At 38.0% G+C, this 26,272-nt stretch overlaps 4 protein-coding genes across 9 annotated transcripts in view; 2 read left to right on the top strand and 2 right to left on the bottom strand.

Moving 5' to 3' along the window:
- Positions 1 to 855, bottom strand: part of abcb11a (ATP-binding cassette, sub-family B (MDR/TAP), member 11a) — a 12,190-nt gene extending 11,335 nt beyond the window's left edge. The window contains exons 1-3 of the mRNA XM_014001472.1: positions 527 to 855; positions 412 to 424; positions 257 to 305 (exon numbers count right to left, since the gene is read on the bottom strand). Of these exons, the coding sequence (XP_013856926.1) occupies positions 257 to 305; positions 412 to 424; positions 527 to 572 (108 nt within the window). The 5' untranslated portion in view covers positions 573 to 855. The remainder of the gene's footprint in view (positions 1 to 256; positions 306 to 411; positions 425 to 526) is intronic.
- A 4,513-nt stretch (positions 856 to 5,368) lies between these two features.
- Positions 5,369 to 14,592, top strand: dhrs9 (dehydrogenase/reductase (SDR family) member 9). 2 transcript variants are annotated; one of them, XM_014001471.1, is made up of 5 exons: positions 5,369 to 5,470; positions 10,977 to 11,294; positions 11,550 to 11,808; positions 11,894 to 12,057; positions 13,031 to 14,592. In XM_014001471.1, exons 2-5 carry the CDS (start codon positions 10,982 to 10,984, stop codon positions 13,252 to 13,254), a joined length of 960 nt encoding a protein of 319 aa, XP_013856925.1. In that variant the 5' UTR covers positions 5,369 to 5,470; positions 10,977 to 10,981; the 3' UTR covers positions 13,255 to 14,592. The 2 variants fall into 2 exon arrangements, with proteins under 2 accessions (XP_013856925.1, XP_013856924.1); XM_014001470.1 differs by lacking the exon at positions 5,369 to 5,470 and having other exon boundaries at positions 10,810 to 11,294.
- A 1,124-nt stretch (positions 14,593 to 15,716) lies between these two features.
- On the top strand, positions 15,717 to 18,522 carry rdh1 (retinol dehydrogenase 1). The gene is made up of 5 exons (XM_014001469.1): positions 15,717 to 15,771; positions 15,903 to 16,233; positions 17,274 to 17,532; positions 17,803 to 17,966; positions 18,042 to 18,522. The coding sequence occupies exons 2-5, from the start codon at positions 15,906 to 15,908 to the stop codon at positions 18,266 to 18,268; spliced, it is 978 nt and encodes a 325-aa protein (XP_013856923.1). The 5' UTR covers positions 15,717 to 15,771; positions 15,903 to 15,905; the 3' UTR covers positions 18,269 to 18,522.
- A 207-nt stretch (positions 18,523 to 18,729) lies between these two features.
- lrp2a (low density lipoprotein receptor-related protein 2a) overlaps positions 18,730 to 26,272 on the bottom strand; it is a 50,105-nt gene continuing 42,562 nt past the window's right edge. For 4 of the 5 annotated variants that reach the window (XM_014001463.1, XM_014001465.1, XM_014001466.1 and 1 more), the window contains 16 exons: positions 25,827 to 25,958; positions 25,623 to 25,754; positions 25,377 to 25,520; positions 25,093 to 25,258; positions 24,886 to 25,014; positions 24,589 to 24,812; positions 24,303 to 24,482; positions 23,970 to 24,089; positions 23,711 to 23,801; positions 23,481 to 23,548; positions 21,740 to 21,857; positions 21,502 to 21,622; positions 21,235 to 21,342; positions 19,653 to 19,766; positions 19,474 to 19,545; positions 18,730 to 19,398 (listed from right to left, as the gene is read on the bottom strand). In XM_014001463.1, coding sequence (XP_013856917.1) covers positions 19,231 to 19,398; positions 19,474 to 19,545; positions 19,653 to 19,766; positions 21,235 to 21,342; positions 21,502 to 21,622; positions 21,740 to 21,857; positions 23,481 to 23,548; positions 23,711 to 23,801; positions 23,970 to 24,089; positions 24,303 to 24,482; positions 24,589 to 24,812; positions 24,886 to 25,014; positions 25,093 to 25,258; positions 25,377 to 25,520; positions 25,623 to 25,754; positions 25,827 to 25,958 — 2,087 coding nt within the window. In that variant the 3' untranslated portion in view covers positions 18,730 to 19,230. Of the gene's footprint in view, positions 19,399 to 19,473; positions 19,546 to 19,652; positions 19,767 to 21,234; positions 21,343 to 21,501; positions 21,623 to 21,739; positions 21,858 to 23,480; positions 23,549 to 23,710; positions 23,802 to 23,969; positions 24,090 to 24,302; positions 24,483 to 24,588; positions 24,813 to 24,885; positions 25,015 to 25,092; positions 25,259 to 25,376; positions 25,521 to 25,622; positions 25,755 to 25,826; positions 25,959 to 26,272 lie in introns of those variants that run through there. The other variant, XM_014001468.1, reaches the window with a different exon arrangement.

Below are 26,272 nucleotides of genomic sequence, written 5' to 3'. Positions count from 1 at the left end.
GTATATAATTAAGTCTTTTAAACAAATTAATCAAAACTGAGAGCAACTCATTGTTTGAAAAAAATCTGTATCTTTCGCTTGTCACAAAAACACTTTTATTTGTATATTTTACCCTGTTTTCTTTCCTTTTCACCTTTTTTAAAATGTTCTTTTTGATGATATTTCTAAAGAATGAATAAATCATTGATATAAAAAAGCTATGTGGATACATCAAACTGTTGAAATAAATGATGTTAGTTTTAAATAAAGTATTTACCAACTGAAAGTATCCAACACTTAGTGTATTTTCTTCTTTCTTTTTTTCTCTATAAAAACAGGTAAAAACAGTATTACACAAATCACAATAAAATATACAAATGACAGAAAAGCTACAATTTAAGGATAATGTCAAGTGTCTCSATACAAACTTACCCATGTTGATCACCTGAAGAAGAAGAAAAACAAAATATTTAAGTTGCACATCTCTTAGGACAAACTTCACATTTGTAAAATCTGAATAATATTTGATCATATTTGCAATATTTACCTTTTTTATCTGTACTTGTTGCTGTGACTTTTAATGATTTCTTCATGTTTTTTTCCCAGTTACAAACAGTATTCTTGGCAACTAATAAAAAAATACTTTATCTCGCCAATAAATATATTTAAATTTAATCACTGTGGAAAACGTGACAAAATAAAAGAAAACTGCCAGATGAATTTACACCAGTAATACTCTTTGCAATAAAATCCAACAGAAATCAAATATAATAAAATGCCAAACAATAGAAAATAATGAGTGATATTGATAAAGCAGAACAAAATAAAAATGCGCACTACCCAAATGTGTTTCCTCCAGCAAGTGTGAMGCTCATCTGAGGATTTTCTGTCTTATTACCAGGTTGAACTCTGCCTCCATGTTCCCATTATCTACACTACAATTAGACTGATAAGGTCCGTGTCAATAATTATCTCCAACAGCCTGAAAGTTTTAAACAAAATTCAATAAACCTAATTTGATTCCGTGCTTTGTTATTTATGACACTATTTTCTACATGTTAAAATAAAAAATTGTGGAATTTTTAGATGTGACCTTTTTTAACATGGTGCAAACAAAAAGTAATATTAAGATTAGTGTATTTAGGTCTTATCGATTAGGACTGTAAAACGGGTGTAATGACCGTGAGGTGGATGACTGTGGTCTCAGAACACACAGTGTGCCTCAAGACGTCATGCGGATGTTTTGGTCCCTCATTAACTTTTGGACACTAGATGCTTTGTTTTATTCTGGAAGTTAATTAAAAAGCTCTGAAACTGAACGTACCGCTCAAAAAAATAAAAAAGGAGAAAAGAAAAACTCAACCATCACAGCAAACCAAAGATGTCTGGTTGGGTCATTAACTTTTGATTCAATCAGATCAGAGCATTCCTGTCTGTGTTTGAAGACTTATCTCTTCTGATTGTGCTTTTCTGTTGCATCTCCAACAACCCCGTTCTTTCTTTCTCTTTTTTTCTTTCTTTTTTTTTGTTCTGAAATTTGGTATTTAATGCTCACATATACTGTATTTATAGTTTCCTCATTTGTAAGTTGCTTTGAAGACTGAACAAATAAAAGATTATGGTAGGCTTTATCAGTCTTCTCTTCAGTGCAACGTTGCATAACCAAACAGGACCATAGCAGGATTATATCATAGTAAATTCCCTGTGACGAAAAAAGAAATGAAGACATAGTTATCTAATCAAGCAAATGCTCAAGGTTTATGCTCGATGGTACATGGAGTGCAGACGCTGCTTTCAGGATTTGTTCTTTCTTTACGGCCCACAATTATTCAGAGTGCAGGTGATTGATAATACAGCAGTAGTGATGGGGCTATAGGTCAATGAAAAGTGATTACAGTACAGTATTTGGTTTTTCTGATGCCAGATGTAACAAAAAACTATGTCTAAATTTTTCAAAAGCATAAAGTTGAAGAATTTTTCAGAAGGTGATGTTTGAATTTATTATTGCTGAAAATTCTTGCTTCTGTTTTACAGCAATAACAAAATATTTCTGCAGTTTCTTTGAACAGTTAAATTGAGAAAATAATACAATATTATTTTCAAAACTTAAATGTTGGAAAATATCACATAATGAGCAAGAACAAGTTTGAGTGACAGGCTGTCACTGGTTTGGTTTCTTACTGTTTTTATGACAAAGAWTTTCTTTCAGCTGCTCCCTTWAGGGAGCGGACCACCTCTGTCTTACACTGTCTTTCACCTCTTCTGTCACACCAACCCTCTGCAGATCCTCCCTCACASCATGAACCTTCTCTGTACTCTTCCTCTTTTCTTTCATCTTGGCAGCTCCAACCTCCTTTGTGCACTACACTCACTATCCCTCTGCACATGTTCAAACTATCTCTGCCTCCACTGGTCTCCAAACGTCTCAATCTGGGCTGTCCTTCTGATAAACTCATTTTTAATAACTGCCACCTCAAGTTCCTACTCCGGTCTACCCTTACCAAAAAGAAGTAAACTTTAAGTACATGTCATTCAGTACACTAAAGTATATAAAAGTGTATTTCCATAAGTGTACTGATGTAAGTATACTAGCAGTTTACTAACAATTGTACTTTTTGGGACTAAATTGGCCCATTTTAAGTTTATGAAAATATACTCCAAAGTATACTGAAAATAATCTTCCAGGTGTACTATTAGTTCACTTATAATACATTTTAAGTATACTTTGTCCTGATGCATCTCAGTAATCCAGGTAGAAAAAATCAAAAAGAAAAATAAGTAGGTCCTCTGGATGGGTTCTTCTTTAGTGAAACGTTTCGTCTCTACTCCAAGAGACTTCTTCAGTCTGATGAGTTTCAGGTGAACTCAGCCTTATTAGCACTGCCTCCACCTGGACAAACAGGTTAGTCACATGCAAGAGAGGGCCATCGCCTAACAATAGGCTTGATTAGCTCTATTGTTCATAGAGAGTCATGTGCCCCATCACCTGACTTATTGGTTTGGATGCTTCGGCTGTGGTTCCTTGGTGTCGTGTTATCTGTATGTAGTGAGTGCAAGCGGGGCTCAACGTCCCCTTGTTTTCAAGGATTCCAGCCAACAACCAGGTGAAAATGAAGACCCTAAACCCAGACCCGAACCAGTCGTCATTCCGTACGTGGCGGGAGTTTCAGAGAAACTGAGACTTTTATTCTCTAAACATGACGTCCCAGTGGCTTTCAAACCCCAAAACACGTTACGACAAAGATTAGTTCACCCCAAAAATCCGGTGCCCCGGCAAAAACAGAGTAATATAGTGTATGCTGTTAAGTGTCAGGAGGACTGTGATCAGTCATACATTGGGGAAACAAAACAACCACTGTTCAAAAGAATAAGCCAGCACAGACAAGTCAGGTCAGGACTCTGCAGTTTACACTCATCTACAGGCCAGCGGTCACTCTTTCAGGGATGAAGATGTTCTCATCCTTGATAGAGAGGAACATTGGTTTGAGAGAGGAGTAAAGGAAGCCATCTTTGTGAAGAAAAAACGTCCACCATTAAACAGAGGTGGAGGCCTTCGTGTCCAGTTGTCCTCCTCCTACAATGCTGTTATTGCAAGTATGACTCAGCCCCCTGTGAGCAAAAGGTGTAAATCAGGGCCCCAACGATAACAACACAAAGAGGGGAAAAAAAAAGACAAAAACAAGGGGACATTGAGCCCCGCCTGCATTCACTACACATGACACGACACCTAAGAACCACAGCCAAAGCATCCAAACCAATTAAGTCAGGTGATGGGGCACATGACTCTCTATGAACAATAGAGCTAATCAAGCCTATTGTTAGGCGATGGCCCTCTCTTGCATGTGACTAACCTGTTTGTCCAGGTGGAGGCAGTGYTTRTAAGGCTGAGTTCACCTGAAACTCATCAGACTGAAGAAGTCTCTTGGAGTAGAGATGAAACGTTTCACTAAAGAAGAACCCATCCAGTGGACCTACTTATTTTTTCTTTTCATATGCTTTTAGTATATCAAAGTACCCTTGACTGTAYACAGAAAGGACTTCTTTATGTTTACTATTAGTTTACTTGCAGTAAACCTCTGGTGCCATTTAATTAGTTTATAAAAGTACACTTTTAAGAACACTGTAAGTAACATTTTAGGTTTGCAGTTAGAATACATTTCTAGTTCACTATTTTGAGCAGGGGTGGGCAATCCTGGTCCTCGAGGGTAGTAAACCTGCTCTGCAACACACCTGATAAGGAAGAACCCAAACATCCTGGAAAAAGGGTGGGTAATCTGAACTGCAGTTTGGCACATAAGCACAAACAGCAGTCAGAATTTATCCCCCCACACATAGGTGGAGAGAGGTTACCCTCTCGTTAACCAGGGTGARCCCCAACGTACAGGCACAAAGATGGGAGGCAACAAGTACACCCACTCCTGCTTGGTGCCTCTCAGGAGAGGCAAATCCAGAGTAAAAGAGTGTCCAACCCTTCTGAAGGAGACTGGTTCCAGAGCCAGAGCCATGCTTCAAGGTGAGTCCAACTATATCCAGCCAGAACCGCTCAACCTCACCTAGGACATATTTGCCTTGGTTGACCCTACTGGAGCCATTATGCCTCTGTAGCTCCTAAAGATCATCGAGACACTCAAACCCATCCACCACAAAAAGGCGGCAGCTYTAGGAAAGAGGCTTTTTATTCTTGCAGGTCACAAATCCTGACACCTTTATGTATTTGCTAAATCTTGTTAACTGAGATGGCCAGCTTGAACTGAGTTGAAAACATTTGTACATCTTCATCCAGTGATTACGTTCATAATTCATATTAACTTGTCCAGTGGTTCATGAGATATTTTGCTAACAGACATAGAAACAAACATCTGGAGGGAAATACACGATCACCTGATTTTAATAATATTACAAATCATTGTTAGATAATGTCAACAACTACAATGATCATCATTATCTTAACTTTATAATAAATGAGTACGGTAAATAGATCAAACTAATGTTATTGCATATATTTATATATTATGCAATACAAGTTTCTTTTACAAAAAATAAATGTATTCATCATATGTGCCACATGAATTTTTAAATTCTATAAGTAATTCTAATATTTTAGGAAATGCTTTAAAAACACAAAAAAAAAACTTTTTCCCCCAAATTCCCAAAGGATTTCTGTTTTAAACATAGAAACAAAAAATCTTGAAAATGTCTTTCTATAAGTTATGGAAAAGTCTGCCCTAATATGTCACTGCAGAAAACAAAAATGTTTATCTTGTCATAAATACATATTCATGTACATATAACTAAAATTGTGTGCAATTCTAAACTCTACCAGATGGTGTCGCTGCGCGCGCATTCCTGCAGACATCCCCGGAAATTACAGAGAAAGGCAGCAAGTGAAGTCAAGRAGAGAAACAAACTTTGTGACAATTTCCAGCAGGCTGTGGGAGTTTCCACTGCAGCTCCACGACTCTTCTGCTCTCCCAACAGAGGAAAGAAACACGTAAGTGACTATTTTTTTTTTGTTTCAATTTTTTTTCTTCATAAAATTGATGAATTGATATGATTGGGTCTGTGATCAGTCAAAACATTTAACTGAAACATTTAAGCCTTATCTCATCTGACAAGACTGTTATTCCTACTCCCTTATTTACACAAGCCAATAAGACTTTTCTTTCTATCTTTCTTTCTTTCTATCTTTCTTTCTTTCTATTCTATTCTATCTGGTATATATTTAGGTAGAAAAGGTAATAAAAGTATTATAGTAGCTTTACTGTACCTCAGCCACTCATTCAAGATTAAGAAACAGTGAAGCTCATCCAGTTCAGCCTGCTCCTGTTTCACAGTAAAACACATTACAGCTGGTCCGGCCTCCTCTCAAACCTGATGGGACACATGCTGGATGAGCTTCAGCATGTGTCCCACCAGCTGTCAGCTCAGCACCARCTGGGTTTTTCCACAACTTTTCAGCTGCCCTTTTTTTTAAGAACATCTGATGAAAAAGACRCACAGAACCAAGCACGTTTTCCTCCATAAACAAGAACTACATCACCCTAAACTTGATTTTTACCTCCTTGACCCTATCTCAGTTTATGACAAAATTAAAAACAAACTGTTTATTGAACTGGAGCATCCTCTGCATTCTACAGTTGCCTTAATTACAGCTTCCTTGTTTTTGTGAGAGCTTTTGAGAGTGTCCTGTTTTTTGTTGTAACACATTTTTATTTTACTTTTGTGAAAACTCTAATTTACTTAATTAAACCTGTTCTTTACAATTAAAACATATTGCATTGTTAAGAACAGTGTGATACTTTTTTTTCTTACTATTAGGTAAAACAGCCATCAGATTGCACAAAAATAAGTTGTGGAAGTAGATCTTTTATTTAACAGACAAACCGTGAAACCTGATGCTAAACTCTTTTGTCAGTTTTGTTTAATTATTTTTAAGCTAAGGTAGAATCCCTACAAGGTGTTAGTTCTGTTTATTTTGTAACAGCTGATTACAGACATAGTTAGGATTCTTGTCTGGTGCAGAAATCCTCCAGTGACCCTGCCCTGTATAGGCTTTCTCACTTAGACTCACAACCTGATCAACTTTTCAAAAGGTCAACAGACTGAAACTATCCAATGAYACAAGTTTTGGGATTTTTGTCACGCTTAAAAGAAGAGTTGTGTTCTGCTACTTCTTTTRTCAGTGTCTCTAAACTGGTGGTAAGATGCTTTCCAAGTTCCATCTTCAAATTTTGTTATGCAGCTTTTCCTCTTCTTGCTCACATGTCAAATTGTTGTCTTTTGTTTTTAGTTAATAACTCTGGGCAGCAAGTTTTCAAAAGAGGATAATCTGTCAGGATATGTGTTGCCTAAAGGTACAGCAAAGAAAAAGACAAATATCAGCGGAGTACGTTGTTTGACACTAAAAGAGAGATTAATTAGGATTTGTTCAATTACTGGTATCTGTAATGGAAAATGTTTAACGTGAGTTTTTACCACTTTGTATAATCATGTTCTCACTAATTAATACACAGATTAGAAGAGTTTAGTTTTCCAGTCTTGTTCTTCACCAAAATAAGATTATCTTCTCAGATGAGATTTTTGTTTCTGAAGTTACTGTAACAATTTATATTCCAGAGGTTTGTTCTGTTAAGATAAAACTATTTCATCTGAGCTGGATACTTTTTCCTTTCTTTTTATTTTATTTTTCCATGGTTTAAATGTTCAGAACTATTATTTTTTATCATTCTGGACATGGTAAGTAATTTTATCAAAATTTTCCCAAACCTTTTTGGAAAAATRTGATGTTTTTAATTATTTTTAAGATAAGTTGTACCGTTCTTGTTTAAGTTAGGATTTCAGTTGCTCGGCAGCCTGGGGCGTCCTTTATCCTGTTGATCTCCTAACACATTCTCATGTCGGACTCGTGACATGTTGACGCTTGGGCGCCGGTCCTTGCCGCCCGTGGCTTTTCCGGGTTTGCGTGACGTCTGAGGTTAACTTGAGGAATCAGGATTAATGGTTAACTTTAGAGTCTGTGGTCCGGGTTAGGCTCTATAAGGCTTGTAGGAGTTAAATTTAGGGTCTAACATGGTTAGTTTTGTGTAATTCTAGTGTTGTAAAAACATATCGTCCTCCTCCGTCCCATCTCGTACAGAACGTGACGCTTGGTGGGCATGAGAATGGGCTCGTTGACCAGCTGAACATTGTTGGTGGGTGACGTTAAAGCTGCAGACTTGTTCAGCRCTGAGAACGGATGTTGTTCTGGAGCCATGCTGTTTGAAAAGGTTCAACATGCAGAACTCTTACCCTGCTTAAATCAACAACATTTTCGGTTTTAAAACCTACATGAGTAACGTGCTGCTTCGTACACGTAGAGCTTGTTTTTTCTGTTTTATTCACGCACCTGTGAGCACTCCGAGAGAATGGAAGGTTTAGTGTTGCCTGAGGGCAAAAGGAGGTGCAGAACCTGCCGTTAGTGAATGATGCAGCTTCTTCCATGTTATTAGAGCCACAGGATTCAGAAAAATATTTCCAGTCTGCTCTTTTGGAACGCTCCGTGTATGCAGTTGTAATTACACGCCTCCACCCCGGAGGATGCATACTGTTCACTGGTTACTCATTAACATCTTCTTTCTTTCTCTTTTCCAGAGAAGGCACACCTGGACCAGTCGTTCTGTGTGTGTCTCTTTCCTATCCTCTCTGATCCCAACCAGTCGAGGCAGATGGCTGCCCTTCCTGAGCCCGGTTCTGCTGGAGGTTTCTTCCTGTTAAAAGGGAGTTTTTCCTCTCAACTGTCACCAGTGTGCTGCTCAGGATGGGAGATTGTGACGAAGGGAAGGTTCGACGCAATCTGCTGGCTTCCTTAGATTGATCATTTTTATTAATTGGTATTTTATAACGTGAAGTGTTTCCGTACAGAAGACTTGTTGTGAATTGGAACAATATAAAACTAAATGGATAAAAGCTTTGATAGTTTAAAACAGATTTTTATACCAACTATTAAAAACTTTATTACTAATGTAATTAACAAGCTCATTTATGCATGGGATTTTACACCAGATGTATTTTTTCCTCTTTCTTCATTTGTTATTTTCTGCCACACTTTTATGACTTGTTGCCCAAATCCTACACAGACAAAAAGCCTTTTAACAGCACACGTTCTCATTTTAAGCATGAGATAAAAGGCTTAAAGGCTGTTTTATTTACATGTTAAACAGGGTTTTGCTTATTTTTTGTGAAATCAGGGTTGTTAAACAATTACAGTTTTTCTCAGTTGCTAAAACACATTTCATGAAACCATCCATCCATTTCTTTAAACTTTACAGTTTAAGTCTTAGGTGGCGACTGTAGTCTATATGTTGCGTAAGTGTATAGCCTATGAATAATTCTTATATGTTTATTTACTGATAGTAAAGTCAGTTTGTTTCAGTCAGTGTTTATTTACTGCCCACTTGTGGTCAAAATGTGGAAGTGCAATTTTAGTAAAGCGAACTTCAATGTAACATATACTGTTTCCGGTCATGCTTTTCAAAGTAAAACATTCAAACTGACTCGTGGCAACAGTACGTCTCCGATGTGCTTTGATCATAAAGTTTGAAATAAACAACTTGCCCTTTTATTTAGCTCATATTTTACTAGCTTATTTAATTGAGTCATTTTTAAATTACTTGTTTTGTTTCAATTTTTGTAATTTTTATTTTTTTTTTATCAAAACGCTCTTGGAATTTGGATCTCAGTGAGCCAACATATACACATAATAGTCAAATTAAAAAGTAGAGATAGAAATGTTAGTAAAATGTAGTTTCAGTTTTCAGTGAATTGTTTTTTTATTCTGTTTATTTTTTTATCTGTTAAGTGTTTTGATTTGTTTACCGCTGTTCCATAGGACCTCCTTGTTTATATATTTATTTGCTGCCCTCTTGTGGTCAAAATGCGGAACTACAAGTTAATCAATCATCGTCAAAACAACCTTTTAGTAAAATTGAAACTAAAACATGTTGTAAAAAATAAACAATCCTTCTGAGTGAATAATTTGCTTTAATGTATTTATTTAATCTTTTATAATATGCTTGAAATTTAGCTTTTTATGTAAACAAGCATTGAAATGTGTTGCTTCACTGCCCTCTTGTATGAAAGTTTTGAAACTACAAATTAATAACTACAAACTAAGTATTTTTAGTGTAAAAATAGCAATCGAGCATTTTCCTGAAAAGATATTTACTTTCAGCTGTAACAGATATAATCTGCGTTGCAACTGTTAGACTTTTTCCAGTTAGTTTGTTTTTGTACCATTACAGTAAAATCTATTGCTTCTTTTAATTGCCTAATTTTAGAGCAGTTTGTCATTTGAATCCCTTTTTTAGTAGTATTTAAATCTCTGCATCTAATATGTTACATTTGCTTTCACCAGCAATATACACTCACCGGCCATTGTTAGGTACACCTTGCTAGTGCAGGTTTGGACCCCCCTTTGCCTTCAGAACTGCCTTAATCCTTTGTGGCATCGACTCAACAATCTTCTGTTGTCTAATTTTGGTGAGCCTGTCTTGAACCAGTCTGGCCATTGCCCTCTGACCTCTGGCATCAACAAGGCATCTGCGCCCACAGAACTGCCGCTCACTGGATATTTTCTCTTTTTCGGACCATTCTCTGTAAATCCTAGAGATGGTTGTGGGTGAAAATCCCAGTAGATCAGCAGTTTCTGAAACACTCAGACCAGCCTGTCTGGCAGCAACAACCGTGTCACATTCATTGCCCCTTTTCCACTAGTGCCACTTAGTGTAGTGTCGGTACAGTCAGTGTCGGAACGGGTCAGTTCAGGTGCTTTTCCATTGATGTTCCAGTCCGGTTCCAGAGGGTGTGTTTTGGGYGGTTGGTAGAGGTGGGTTTTTTGGGGTTTTTTGAAAAAAGTTAATTGCGTAAAATGAGAGATGGAAACACGTGTCGAATAAGTTCTGAAATTTTAAAAATTTGCTAAAAATTCTAATTAAAATTGGATGGAAACACGAACTGCTACACTTGAAAAAATGGCGCCTCAAGTTGTTGTTGTAAAGGCAGCTTAGACGCAACCAGTGACTCCACCCCCTAGCCAATCAGTGACGAACAGTGTTCTGACGTCGCATTCTGGTGTCGACTRGGACCACTTGGAACCACAACGAAGTAGGTACTAAAAAAAGGGCTGGTTCCATGAATCTGGCCTAATGGAAATGGATTCGAACTGTACCGAACCGTACCGACRCTAGTGGTATCACCTTCCCCATTCTGATGCTCGGTTTGAACTGCAGCAGACTGTCTTGGCCATGTCTACATGTCTAAATGCATTGAGTTGCTGCCATGTGATTGGCTGATTCGACATTTGCGTTAATGAGCAGTTGGACATGTGTATCTTATAAAGTGGCCGGTGAGTGTACTCTAGTTAGATGTCATTAATGAGCCTGACCGGTGCAGTGTTAAAGGCAGTAAGGTTCACTCAAACATAATGATATACAGTAACTTCAACTTCTTCCTTCCCACAGAAAACATGCTGCTGTACATCCTCGGACCGGTCATCGCTTGGTTCATCTATCGCTGGTACAAAGAAAGCAAAAAAGTTCCAAACGTTGAGGATAAATATGTGTACATCACTGGTTGTGACTCTGGGTTCGGCAACAACCTGGCCAAGCATCTGGATAAGCTGGGCTTCCCTGTGATCGCGGGCTGCTACACAGAGAAGGGTGAAGATGAGCTGAAGAAGGTCACCTCCCAAAGGCTGAGGACCGTTCCTCTGGACGTCTCCAAATCTGAGAGCGTCAGGAAAGCAGCAGACTTCATCAAGAATCTGGTTGGAGAGAAGGGTGAAGTTGTGCAGTGCATGCATTAATCAGATTAATTAGAGTTATTCTTTCTAGTTTTTTTTTATGTAAAACAATACAGAAGTAATAGGAGGAGAGCAGATTTGGTTACATTTGAGCAAAGCCAGTTTTGTTAGTTTTTATTACCTCATAGCCTGAAGCGTTTCACTTCTGACTGATCCCACCCATGTGGGTGTTTATTATGCTCATCTTTCACTTTCTTTTGTTGTTCTATTTATTATTTTTTTTCTGCTTCAGGTCTGTGGGCGGTTGTGAACAATGCGGGAGTGGCTTTGCCGTCTGGTCCCTCTGACTGGATCGACATAGAAGGTTACAAGTTCATGTTGGCGGTAAATCTAACCGGCGTGATCGACGTCACGCTCAGCGTCCTCCAGCTCATCAAAAAATCTAAAGGCAGGGTGGTGAACGTCGCCAGCGTGTTCGGGCGAATCAGCCCATTCGGTGGACCTTACTGTGTGTCTAAATATGGCGTGGAGGCCTTTAATGACAGCCTGCGGTAAGAGAAGACCGCATTTTCTTAAAGACGTCTAAACTTTTGTTTTGTGGGGGTCCTCTAGAAAAAACACGTTTTTGTGTTTCAGGATAAACATGAAGCCGTTTGGAGTCAAAGTCTTGTGCATCGAGCCAGGCTTCTTTAAAACAACCGTGACGGATACAGAGATGTTGAGGAACAGCTTAATGAAACTCTGGGACAATCTACCTCAGGACCTGAAGGATGATTATGGGCCCACTTTCTTGCAAGCATGTAAGTTACCAAACCTCAACTGTTGTTCTTAACCCTTAACAATAACCTGCCAATGTATTATTAGCAGACCAAAATATGATAGATAATAGATCTTTGTTGAAAACTCTGGCATAATAAGTAGCAGGTGGTGTGCTTTTTGTAGCACAAAAGTCAACAAAATGATTTTTTAATTCAGGTCTACGACATAGATTATAAAGTGTCAACAAAAGCTGTGAATCAGCAACAGAGTTTTGGATTTAAGTTAAAGAGGACATATCATGCAAAATCCACTTCTGTAGCCATTAAATATATTTTGTTTTGAACTTGGAGTCTAGGAGTGCAGACATTTTGAATTTTGTCTCTCCCGGTGCTGCATAGATATCTTTATATTCTATTTGGGTCATATTTTTCAACCCGTTCAGTTTTCTCTAATTTCTATGACATTGTATGAACTGTTACATCACATACAGGAGTACAAGGTATGGACTTCTCAACTACAGTTTGGTCATCTTCATTCTCCTCTCACTCCTGGAGCAATGTTTTCAAATTAATTTGTAAACAAAAATGTTTCTTTGTCACTATTTAGTCATTAACCCCTCTATCAAAATACAATGGACCGCTCTGGAAGCTGGAGGGGGGCGGGATCTGCAGTGCCTAGTTTGGCTTTAAAGAGACAGCCTCAAAATGAATTGATCTGAGACACACGTCAGAAAAGGGGGCAGAGCTAGACTTTTTTGCAAGGTGTGGCACGGGGGGTGGCCAATCAGGTGTCAGGGATGGCACTTGCCATCCTGACAACCCCWCTGGCTTCATCTCTGGAAAGAGGGGCTTGTGGAGTTACAATATAGAGGAATTTTGACCAAAGCATTGCAGTTCCACTTTAAATAGACCCCAACTAAAGGATTTAAATGTGAAACAGAAGGATTTAAGCATGATATATCTTCTATAGTTTTTCTTTTGGTATAAACATCACAACTTAATGATTTATTTTCAGTGTTTGACCATCTGGATCAGAGGTTTCAGCGGCTTACGGACGGGGACCTGATGAAGGTGGTCAGCTGCATGGAGCACGCCGTCTCTGCCCTGCACCCTCGCACCCGCTACTCCCCCGGATGGGACGCCAAGTTCTTCTGGTTGCCCTTGTCCTACATGCCGACCTACATTTCAGACAAATTTTTCCTCCARTATTACCCCCGACCCAAAGTGTCTGTGCTGTAGCTTAACAGGATGTTCAGCTGATCYGAGCGTCACTTTTGTGTGTTTTAGTTTAACAAGAATAAATGTGACTCGTGGCTTTATACATCTATGTTTTTAGAAAAACGGCTGTTTGAAACACAAAGTCACTGTCACTCCTGTTAACCTAAAAATTGATTATTTTGTTCACTTTTTAGCAAAGATATTTAGATTTTACCATTTCTGCTTTTTTCATTGATATTAAACAAAAAGTAAATAGTCTTTGCTTTGCTTGTAGGTTTTATCAGAGTTGATTTGAGGTTAAAGGGAATACAGTTATGAAACCCAAGACTCGTAATCATTCCTGGTGTATTGCACAAGCCCAATCTGGTAAACCATTTACCCCCTGCTCCTTTATCCAATATGGACCTTGACTCTACAGACACACTGCATAGCTGTAGCTTTGCAGTCGCTTAATTTATGAGAAGTGAATGTACAGAAGCGGCAACATCTAAGGAGCTGTAACCATGGTATGTTTACATCGTTGTTACCTAATAATATGTTCTGGTGTTTGTGTTAGAGTTGATCGACACATTAAGAATGCTCGTTCAGTAGTAGACACAGGTTCAAGTTTAGGATTTAGATATTTACTTGTMGTGGGATCTAATGCCATCTAGTGGAGTAGAGGTGCATTAAGGAGTTTGTTTCCCTTCCTGTCTCKTAAAACATGGGCTGAGGACCCCACTTTATGTCATGCAACATCGAGTCGGGGGTCTTGAGATGCTCTTCAGAAATCAAACTGAAATACAGCACACTATTTTACACTCATTAATGTATTCAATTTGTAAAATGGCTGTTTAGGCAGCTTGTTTTGTTGTTGTGACTTTGTTTACTTGACCTCGTTTACTGATTCTGTTGAGTCTGTGTGATGGGATTAAATATAATATTTGTTTGCACAATGGAAAAGTGGTATTTTTGAAGGCATTACATATGTATTTATATGTAGCATTGTATTCACTTTATTTTCTACATGTTGGTATGGAACAGAGGTGTGAGTATAAAAACCTGTAGTAAAAAGACAAGCTGTGACATATAGATGCTAATAATTCGGAGTAAAAATGATTTTACAGTTTTACCTTTCAGATATAGGCTATTTATCAAAAACTGCACTAAAAGTATGTATTTTTCTCACAATGATAAACAGTAACTTTTTAAGGTTTGTGTTTTTATCAAAGAAGCATTTTCTTGTCAGCTATGTGTYGGTGTGTAAATCTGAATTTAAAAGCTTTATTTGTTGTTTGTTTTGTACAAAAAATGAATACTGGATGGTTTAATATCAAATAAATGTAGTGGATTAAAATAAAAAAATGTGTTTTTACCTCATATATGATGATGAAGATTATGAAGATGACAACTCTGAAGAACTCAATGTTATTACAGCTAAACAGGAATAATAATATTAAATTATGAGCAAAATAAGCAAATGCAAAATATGTTTAATGAACTTAACTTTATAAGGTAATTATATCTAAACTCAACCCACTGTCAATGAATAAATTAAAATAAATTAATACTCATATTTCATTCACAAACACAGTAAACATGTCGAATGTTTTAATTTTTTTCTTGCTTTTATTGAAAAGCTGTTGTTTATTTTATATACGAAAGGTGTTACGTATATCAATAAACTTTACTTACTTACAAAATCATGCCATTTTTTACAAAAGTAAGAAGTTTTGAATTTGATGACAGCGACATTTTGTAAGGTCCCTATTTTATTTTTYAATTGTACAATTTCTTAATATCTGGCAACCCTGTGTCTTTTGTGGAAAACTTCAAGTTTCTGGGAACCATCCCATCCCAAGCCCTGAAATGGGAGACCAATATCATCTCCATCCTCAAGAAGGCCCAACAGAGGACTTACTTCCTACTGAAACTAAAGCTGGGTCTGCCACAGGAACTGTTGATCCAGTTCTACAGAGCCGTCATAGAATCTGTTCTGTGCACATCCATCACAGTCTGGTTCAGAGCAGCCACCCAGCAGGACAAAAACAGACTGCAACGAACAATCAGGACAGCTGAGAGAGTCGTTGATGTTCCCACACTTCAGGACCTGTACTCCACAAGAAGCAGGAAATGGGCAGAGAAAATTATGACAGACTCCACACATCCAGGACATGGCTTCTTTCAACTGCTCCCCTCCGGCAGGCATCATAGAGCTCAAAAACAGCTTCTTCCCCCAGGCCATGTCCCTGATGAACAAATTCAAACATTAGACCTGCAACTAGTGCCTATTTACACACCCTATGCACGCTTACTGTACATATTATGTATATATTATTTGTAATCCGTTTGTCTCGGCTATTGTAGAAATCGTTGTGCTTCCATCACTGTGCATATTTACATTTAGATCCATCCATACTTCCATAACAGTATCTTTTGGTTGCTTATTTTGGTGATTTTTATTCAACTGTGTCTGAACATTTTTATATTAAAGTGTTGATTCATTCTAGTTTCTCATCTTAGGTGTCGAATGAAAATCTAGTGAATAATATTGTTGAGGTAAGAAAGTTTTCCTTTTTGTAATCTTTTGCTTTGTTTCTTATGCACTTACATTTTAATTTATTAGGACTTCAAATAATAAAACATGTCAAGATCCTCTACTAGAAGTTGTATATTTTATATTTTTTTAGATCATGCTGTCACATCTGGCCTTAACCTGCGTTTTACTTCTGGTCACCTTCTTTGTTGCCCGCCGGTTCGTCAGAGATTCCCACAAGCTTGATGGTTTCACTCAGAAGCATGTGTTCATCACAGGCTGTGACAGCGGCTTTGGCAACCTTCTGGCCAGACAACTGGACAGAAAGGGCTTTAAGGTCATCGCTGCGTGTCTCACGGAGAAAGGTGCAGCAGATCTGGGTGCAGCAGCCTCCCCCAGACTGAAGACCCTCCTGATGAATGTTACAGACAGCGCCAGCATCAGGCGTGCGGTGGAGTTTGTGAGCAGGGAGGTCGGGGAGCGAGGTGAGCTGGGTGAACAGCACTGATAGGGTGCCAGTCAGAGTGAAGCACTGAGGGAGATAAAGGCAACCTGGAGCATCATCCTCCTACTGATGTGTTCAGAACATTCTCTGCTCTTAAAAAGAGGGATGAAAGTATCACACAGGCTACATTTTAATCACCAGAAACAGAGGCAAATAAATCTTTACTGCAGTTAGATTAGAAACTTTGATCTGGATATGATTGTAGATAGCTGAAGAATTGTATCTTTTTCCACACACTCCAAAAAAAGTCATGAAACATTAGGCCTATGTGTTTGTGGCATTCCTCTTTATTTACGCACTTTGCAGCAACTTTTTTTAGTATGAACCAGTTTTACTCTAATGCAGTTATTTTATAATACTGGATTTGCAATATTTGGATTTCATGTTGAAACAATCACGATGCTCTTTAGATGGCAGTATAGGTACTCAAAATGTTTTTTTTACTCAACATGAATGGTCTCCACACAGATATATGTGCAGCTCACAGCATGTTGGAATCTGCTATAATCAAAATTTATTACGGTATTACATTTTAGGAAATATTTTGGTATAAACAGATAAATATAGTTATTTTAGGCAACCAAAATTATAATTTAATAACATAAATGTAACAGCTATTTTTACTTAATGTAAAACAAGCTGCAATCTTACTTTAAGAATACTAAACATTTTTACTTTAAAACTAATTAAAGTCAAACCAGTGATGTTGCCATGTGACTGCCTTTAACATAACTCAGTTACATTGCCTATTAGTTAATATAAAATGAGTTACTGTAAGRTTTAGAGAGACAAATCTATTTATCAAGACACCATACATGTCTTCTCTGGTAGGTTACACTTTACACACATGCTGATGAACTTGCTCTGAAGCTCTGAAATAAATCATGTCACATTAATATAATGAAACATTTAGTATGAAGTGTTCAGTGTGCAAGATGTCAAAATGACAAAAGAAAGGTGAAGAGCTGGTGACTCATTTGTTAATTCTTCAGGGTTTTTTGTGTGTTTGTTTTTGCACAGGTTTGTGGGGGCTTGTAAACAATGCTGGCAGGGCGATGCCCATCGGCCCGACAGACTGGATGCAGTTGGAGGATTTCACAAAGGTCTTGGATGTGAATCTGCTAGGGCTCATCGATGTGACCCTCCAATTCCTGCCTCTGCTGAAGAAAGCCCGGGGCAGACTGGTAAACGTTGCTAGTGTACTGGGGAGACTGTCACTGACTGGTGGAGGTTATTGCCTGTCCAAATATGGAGTGGAAGCGTTTTCTGACAGCACCAGGTAGCGAGACATTCTACATGTTTGCAAAACTGAGAAATAGGTGTAATGTCAAAAACATAAAGATAAAATATGCACATACAACAAAATGGAAAATGGTTAAAATTACAGTGACCGGCACCCATGGCACAAATACTCTGAAACAAAATGTGCTCAATACAAGTAATAATTTGACCTTTTAATGTAAAACAATACAGACCATTTAGCAAGGTACATTTATAAAATAGGAGAAATGTGCAGAAAAAACACACATGGCCTTTTGTATCTTTGCAGGAGGGATTTGCACAAATTTGGTATTAAAGTGAGCATCATTGAGCCTGGTTTCTTCAAGACAAATATAACCAATTCAGATCTAATTAGTGCTGACCTTAAGAAGCTTTGGGCACGCCTTCCCCAGGAAACTAAATCCTCATATGATGCAACGTACATTGAAAAATGTGAGTAGATCTACACTTCTATTTTAAAACAATTAATAGTGATTTACTCTGAAAAATCTATTTTTTCTTTATCAGATAAACACATGCAGGACTTCTACTTGGGGTTCTTGTGTAATTCAGATATTTCCAAGGTGACCCGGTGCATGGAGCACGCGCTGACTGCTCGCTATCCACGCACACGATATGGAGCAGGCTGGGACGCCAAGCTCATCTGGATTCCTCTGTCCTACTGCCCTTCATTTGTGGTTGATTTTATTATGAGTGTGCTCCTTCCTTTACCCAAAACAGTAAGAATAAACTAAATATCAAACATATGTAGCTGCTTTAGTGAGATCACATAATTTATCAGGTAGCAGTAGTTAAGTATAGAAACGAATCATAATGAAAAAAAGTGACAAGCCCGGGTTACAAAATAAGAAATTTATTCATTTATGTCCCAGCAGCAGCAGTTTAATTCATGTGGGCTTGTTCTGCATGATCAGGTACAGTTTGTTCTTATTGAGATACAAAATAAATCAGTCTGTGACTATTTCTTTTACTTTGTTTAAAAAAAAAAGATCTCTACATCAAGTCTTCTGTCGCTCAGCCAAGATCATTACCTACAAATGCAGGCAACACATCAACACGTCCTTTTAGTTTTTCCAGTAAAAAAAAAAATCATGCTGATTTAAAAACAGTAGTGATAGAGTAAAATAAGTTGGCTTTGCATGAAATGTTAACTTTGTGTTCCTGCTTATTGTCGAATACATTGTCCCAAAAATGATTGAAAGTGGTTAAAAACTGATTTTTATTGTGCTTTAATTTGTCAGCCCTGAAATGAGGTATATTCAATACGGAGTAAAAACATCTTTAGCTGGTTGCACAACATCACATTTCTCTTGTAACCTTTGATCACATACATTCAAAATGCAGCTCACACTTTAGGCTTGTTATATCGCAAGTTTTATGGTGAGAATTAAAATCTAAAGATACGTTTTGAGAAAATCCTACTGCTGAAATTTACAAATATACAACATATTAACATTTCTATCAACAGCTTCAGTGCAAAGATATACAAATTGTACATCGTAATGAAAGAAAAAAACATTACCACAAAATTGGCATAAGAAATGTCAGAAGGCATAGCAACAGAAGAAGTTTTTTCTTCATTATATATTTTTTTCTGTCTTTAAACAAATTACGTTTGTACACAGGCTGCATTTAAAAAAAATTAATTCTGTGCAAAGTGTGTCTTTTCTTTGATTCCCCTCCATTAGAGAGGGTGTTATACGTCGGTGTCCTCTTTAACGAGGTTGGCTGTGTCTTTGAAACTGTCCTCGGTCGGTGAGAAGGTGCTGGGACGATCCTTCTTCGAGCTTTTGGCGGCGGGGACGAACGGAGACGGCTCCGGGGCAGAAGAGTCCGCACTGCTTCCCGGCTTTTCATCTTTCATCTGCAAAATAATCCAAATTGTAATCTAATTTGTTGCTATTTTATATTCTGCGTTATTATTTGTTTTCAAGCCTACCTCTGAATATGAAGGGTTTTCAAACGTGGCGCTTGGCTTTAATTTTCTCTTGAATAAACTCCACTTTGACTCCTTAAAAAAATTTAAAAAATGAAACCTAGTTAGACGGAATCTCTCCAAGCTGGCTCGGTTTATTCCCAGTAAAGTTTTCTGGATTCATGTGGAGAATAAGGTTTCACCTGAACAGGGATACTGCTAACAGAGGTTGTGTTAACGATGCCCACGTTCTGATCTTCGTGATACGTCGGGTTCACAAAGTTATTCAACTGATCGCCGCTCACATTGACAGTCACCTGTTAAAAAAAAAGTTTCATAAGAGCTGAAGAAAATGAAGTTAGGGCTGAAAMTGTGAGATTTAAAGGGTTAATAAATGTTCAGGTAATCATAAGGGGAGGTTCCCTTTAAAATCCTGTGATGATTTTGCACACAGTATTTTTTCTGAGATGATTAAACCCTATGACTATGGTGGTTTTTATTTTTTATTAACTTTGATCATAAATCTTATTAGAACCTGAGAGAGCAATGTACTCATTAAAGTTTTTTTCCTTAGCAACCTCTTTTTTAATGTCAGATTAATCCTAGAAATTGTTTTATAAACTGTAAAACCCCCAATCCTAACTCTCATTGTTTCAAGAACTATATCATGTTTAGTAAACGATACAGGAGTTTTATTTCAGTTACTGTACATTTCCTTGAATACACAGATTTGAGATCTCCTGCTCACAATTTTTTAACAAGTTTCTAAAAAATGGTTTTAAGTAGTAAGTGTRTTTAGAATGATGTCACTTTGGAGAATCAAAGATAAATTCTTATGCAGGACTAAAGGTAATTGGCAGATCTGTCTGGGGCTTATTGTACAGCAAATTGCAGCTGTAAAAAAGATAAAAAATATTTAAAAAAATTCTAAAGCAATCATTACATTGCAGGTTACAAAACTTAGAATTTGCATTAAATAGTTAACCTGATTAAATGTTCTTACTATATTTCATTTTGCATCACATGCTTTACTCAAAACAAGTTTTAATATGTTTTGGACTGTGTTCTACCTAGGGGTGTAAGAAAATATCGATACACTGAAATATCGCGATATTTTATTTCCCGATACTGTATCGATATTCTAAAGCCCTGTATCGATTTTTATTAAGGTTTAAAATGTCAACTTTCCTGCCAGCCGTTCATTTTTATGTTGTAGTTCAGCCTCTGACCACTAGTTGGCAGCAGTGAGCCAGCCAYTTGGCTCCTCCACAGYTTGAGCAAAGCAGAACACAGCTAAATGTATCAAAAGCATGTCTATGTAATATTAGAATTTTCTGAGACAATGAATTTTGGTTTTTCGTCATGTTTTTTTTTTTTTTTTTCCCAGTAAGAGGTTTTTATTTAATAGAATTTTTGGACCCAAAAAAATCGCAATATATCGCCTTGTTTACAGTATTGAAATATATCGGGATATATCGTATTGTGACCCCTCTGTCATGATATGTATCGTATCGCCAAATTCTTGCCAATACACAGTCCCTAGWTCTAACCCAGCCAGTCTTCACTGTCATTGTATTAATGTTCTTTACATTGTAATGTCTATCTAGAAAAGTTATGCAGTAACACAAAAAAAGTTGTGTTAGTGTTAAGAATTGCTTCATGGAATGTTGTTTCTTTGAAAATAAATGTTAAGTTTTTWATTTTTTTGTGTGTTATGTAATTCAACGTGCACTGAACTATTTGAAAGTTGAAACATGATGACAGAATCAATGTATTTGTGGGTACCTGTGAAGCATGGATGACAGCAGCATCACCCGACAGTGGGGCAGTGGCATACAGCGGGTTCTCAAACGTGATTGGTTGCCTCCCAGCATCGATGGCAAAATTATCATCCTGCAGGGATATAGTCAGCGTGAGCTGTATTTCAATAATGTTTAATTGGTTTTCTCAAATTCTGCTTATGCAAGCATTTCTCTAAAAGTGGAGGAGAAATAAAACTGAGAGGAGACTTTAAGTCACTCGAAACACCATTAACTGCACTCCTGAACTCACCATCTGCATGGCTGTGTCGATAACAGACACTCCAATGTGCGACGGCCCGAGGTCTACATTATCACCCGASCGAAACATCACCCCGTTCCCGGTGTCAGCCGACTTCACCAGACTGGTGAGGCTGGACAAAAACCAAATGCTTCAACCTGAACGTTGTCCAACAACTATCTGCTGTGATCRTCATKATAAGTGGAGTTAAAAAAATTAAAAACACAAAGTCAGTGAAGCTGAAAATTACCTGGGCAGTTTAGGCATAGAGGGGATAAAAGATCCTGTTCGTTTGTAATTGAGGAAAACCCCGACAGCCAAAGCTCCAGTAATCAGGATGATAATAACAGCCAGCAGAACAGCCACAGCTAAAAAATTTAACAAAGAAAATAACAAAAAATAAATAAATAAATCAGATGTGAGCTTATTGTACATTTGCAGTTTCATAGTTTTATTTTCATATAAATATAAAAACCCTCCAATTTTTTTCTGACAAACACACTTCATTTACAATATTAAAGCCTAAACTATGAAATGAATAAGCAAAAACTGTGAGACTAAGAAAATAATTGATAGGGAGCAAACTGTAGCAGATTCCTTGTTCACATATTTAAGCAGCTGTAAAGCAGCTGAGAGATAAACACACAGTAGATTATTTTTTTAATCTTTAGATGGAACAGACAGGAGTATAAACGTGCCCRTCTTGCTGACTTAATATGAGCTGTGATTGAGTTACTAAAAAGTTAATCTATAATTTAGTGTTGCATTAGTTGGTTGATTATTAAATTAAAGGAATGTAATTTTAATTATTTCACATTCCCAAAAGCTGCTGATCCAGATGTTTTTCAAACTGCCTATTAAATTTAAGTTAAAGTGTAACTACGTTAGGCCAGCCTTTTGTCTGCTGCAGCAAAACAGTTAATGACTGCCGTATCACAGCAGCTCACATTTAAAACAAAGCAGAAACACTGATTTTTAAGTACAACAACACTCGACTAGTCATGAAAGCACCTAYAAATGAAGCKAGCATTTCTTGAAGGAATGCTTGTTACCCAATTCCCTTCATGCTAAGGTTTTAAACTTAATTTCATTAAATGACAATGGTCAGTGRRATGCCTGTGGTTTTGAATTAGAGACCTSTTTGCACYACTTAGGMCACTGGCTGGCTCTGAGCCGTCAAAGGAAAATAATTCTTGGGGACCCTTTATGGATCCTGAGAAGCTCAGAACACTTCTAACCTTTTTTGAATAACGACCTGTGTCTTTTTGGGGAGAGCAATGGGCCCACTTACGAGGTCCCCACTCATGTGGGTTCTTTATCCACCCACAGTAACCATAACCACTAGTTTGCTAAAGTTTTAATCTTTAGCATGCATTTTAGATCTTGCATGATTTRTCAGCACTTGGGGGGACTCTCTTCTACTATCGCATTCAGTTTTAGCTCAACATCTGTAAAAGTGAGTGACAGCCTATTTGCGCATGGCAAGGTTGATWAGCTGTGGCGGCCATCTTGTATCAGATTGACTCTAAAATTTACAAACTTCTCTCTAACCAAGTGTTACAATCTTATATCCAGTCAAAAAGTATTTAGATCTTATTATGAGACTRGTATCGTAAGCAAGAGCAGAATGTGTTAGATTAATAATCTTGTTAGCCTAGAATTATTCCTTTGTTTCAAGAAGTTTTACCAAATGTAAATGTCTTACTGCACTGCAGATTATTACGCTTAATTTGAGAAGAGTCGCACTATAATCTAGTTTTTTWACTTATTTTTAGATGGCTAATTTTTGCAGTGATTGATGCTCCTTACTTTCTGGGTTTCACTAAAATCTGTCCCTTGAATCATGAGATATTTTGCCAACACAACAGACAAATGAGTACATGCACACATTAACATGAAATAACATGATTACCTTCCTTTTATGCAAGCAGGTTGAAAATATGGGAGATTATCAATAAATAAAATGTTAGATAAGCGTGRTTTTGCTGTACCTGTTCCAGGTGGAGCTCCTCTAGATTTGCCAATCTCACAGTAGCTACCAATATAGCCATACGGACATCTGCACAAAGTCAAGACAACACAAAACAGTGTTTTTAACAATAGAAGCAGCTTCCTGTACAGAAAAAAGAKTGAATACCAGATCTTCTTTTGGTAGTTCTAACAATGCCTGATGGTGTCTGATCTTTATTTGGCTAAAAAAGATGCCTGCAGCTAAACTCACTTGCACTTCGGCAGACCCCCTTCATCTGTGTAGCAGGTTCCACCATTCATGCATCTGCATGCAAGAGGCATTGGAACAGGAGGCTCAATGGCTGCAGATGCAAAAGCCGGGCATACAGAGGATCAAATCACACCACAGCACAAAAACAAAACACAAGCAGCCAAGCACACGTGGAGAATGGATTTATGAAATTAGATGCMGTGTCACTGTTTTCACAAGGCCGCGGACAAGTTGGAGCAGCTTGGCCCTTGTTGTTTACCTGCATCACATTCTGTCGAGTCGATACTCGATGAAGAGGAGCCTTGTGGGCAGGCGCAGGTGTACCCACCAGGTCGGAGGAGGCACAGGTGACTGCACACATTCTTACAGGGGTTGGATACTGACAAGGAGAGACGACGAATGAAAACTCGGTGAGACTTTTCTGCATCCACTTCCAATTTTTGTTTTGGTTTGTTTGGTTTGTGAATTCAGTTCACCACCGAAGAAACTGTACACTCTTTGAATTTTGAGTCATCTTATAAAAATGTTTGTAACACTCTCATTTATAACAGCAAAAGGTTGATAAAATCCTTTATTCCCTCTGAGTTCTGACCTGACCGGTTGTGCCGGTGCTCCTGGTAAAGACGAACTTGCGTCAGCCAGGGGTTGATTGTAAGAACTTTGACTTTATGTCCTCGTCCAAACTTGTTCGTCTTCCACACTTCACCTTTGTCTTTTGTTGTCCAGTACACATGCCCCTCGAATACATCCAGACTATACGGATGGCCAATATCTGGAAAACAAACAAACATTTAAACCTTTTTATTAAAAGTTATAAATGCTTAGTCATCTGTTTTGATGTCAGAAGCCCACACCACACATCATGTCAGTATTCTGACCTCCTGATATGACAATCTTTCTGTCTGTGCCATCGGGCTTCATGGACTCAATGATGTTTTCTTTGGAGTCACACCAGTAGATTCTGTTTCCATTCACGTAGTCCAGAGCCAGCCCAGTAGGCCAGCCCAGGTCCTCCTCCTTCACCAGCACCTGTCTGTGCTGACCGTCCATCCACGCTGACTCGATTTTGGGTTTGTTTCCCCAATCTGTCCAGTACATCATCCTGCACATAAAACGTCAGAGTAAGCCTTTTTATTCACCAAAAAAATAAAATATATTTTAAAAAGGCTTTATACCCCACTGATGGATTCACAACGATGGCAGCAGGCTGATYGAGATCAGTGGAAATCAACCACTTCCTGTACCGCCCATCCAGCTTGGCCACTTCAATTCGGTTGGTCCCTGAATCTGTCCAGTAAATATGCCTGTTGAAAATAAACGGAAACACTGAAAAAAAAACTCAACTAATTTCACTGCCACTCTGCAAAAACACGTTCACTTACCTGCCAACCCAGTCGACAGCGATGCCTTCCGGTTTAACAATATACCTCAGGTTCAGATTCACCTCTTTCACAGGGTTGTTGCCGTAATCGTTGAACGTGGTCATGTAGGCACGTTTGATCGAGCCAAACTGGGATCCTTGACCAAGAACTGTCCAGTAAACAACACCTGCAGAACACAAAGGAAAGATGATGCAACCTCAGAGGACTAATAAACTTTGTGTTCACAGTGTCTTAAAAATAATCAACAACAACAACAAAAAAAAGGTTTAAAGAAGCAGACTCACTGAGGCCTTCACCCTCTGGATCCCACAGGTAGTCCAAGGCTTGAATGTGCTCRGCATTGTCAATATAATCTGAATACTGCTCCGAGGACAGATTGAAACGACGGATGCGAACATTGTCTGGTAAAAGCAACACTGGAGGGTTTCCTGTACAGAAATTGATTACTTGTAAGAGTTTTCCTAATAAAAGCAAAGAAGTGATTTATAAACCTTTTTTTTTATTTTAGCTGTAATTTGCCAAACTTTTACCTTGCGCAGCACACTCAGTCCCGTGAGGCTCACCAAAAGACAGAAAACCTTCCGAGCAGAAGCACTCATAGCTGCCCTTTGTGTTCCTGCAGTCCTGAGGGCACGTTCCAAACACCTCACACTCGTTCACATCTGTCAGCAGAAACAACGTGAGCTATAACATGACCTGGATGTGCTGAATACTTCTGGATTAGAGTTTTATACCTTCACACATGTGTCTTTCTGTGTCTCTGGGTCTGTAGCCAGGTCTGCAGGAGCAGAGGAAGCCTCCTCCTGTSAGGTCTGTACAGTTGTGTTCGCACATGTTTGCGCTGCAGGTGTGTCTGCTGTCGGAGTCTGAAACAGTTGGACTGAATGTCAAACGTGGGATAAAAGTTAAATACCGGGTATTGCAACAATACCGTGCAATTTTTTGTAGCCATCATGGTGGTAAAGAAAGACAAAATGCAACACCCCTGTACACTCCTGTTGAATATCACTTAAATGCCTTGTAATTCAAAACATTGCAACCTATTTATTGCAAATAAATGTTTTAACAGGATAGTCCCGCCTCATCACTGAGAAATAAAATGTACAAAAAAGTTTATACACATCCGGAGCTTATACACATGAAGCTTATAACCTCCTTTTGGAGCTGTGAGCTGTGTCTG

This window comes from Austrofundulus limnaeus, unplaced genomic scaffold, assembly GCF_001266775.1.
Source record: "Austrofundulus limnaeus strain Quisiro unplaced genomic scaffold, Austrofundulus_limnaeus-1.0 Scaffold9, whole genome shotgun sequence".
In the NCBI taxonomy this organism is placed as follows: domain Eukaryota; kingdom Metazoa; phylum Chordata; class Actinopteri; order Cyprinodontiformes; family Rivulidae; genus Austrofundulus; species Austrofundulus limnaeus.
This window is presented reverse-complemented; position numbering and strand designations above follow the sequence as displayed.

Bases quoted from the DNA above. Each gene is read 5' to 3' on its own strand.
- rdh1 (XM_014001469.1), top strand. From the start codon at position 15,906: ATGCTGTCACATCTGGCCTTAACCTGCGTTTTACTTCTGGTCACCTTC. The intron at 17,533-17,802 runs GTAGCGAGACAT...GTATCTTTGCAG, and splicing joins GCGTTTTCTGACAGCACCAG to GAGGGATTTGCACAAATTTG. The intron at 17,967-18,041 runs GTGAGTAGATCT...TTTCTTTATCAG, and splicing joins TGCAACGTACATTGAAAAAT to ATAAACACATGCAGGACTTC.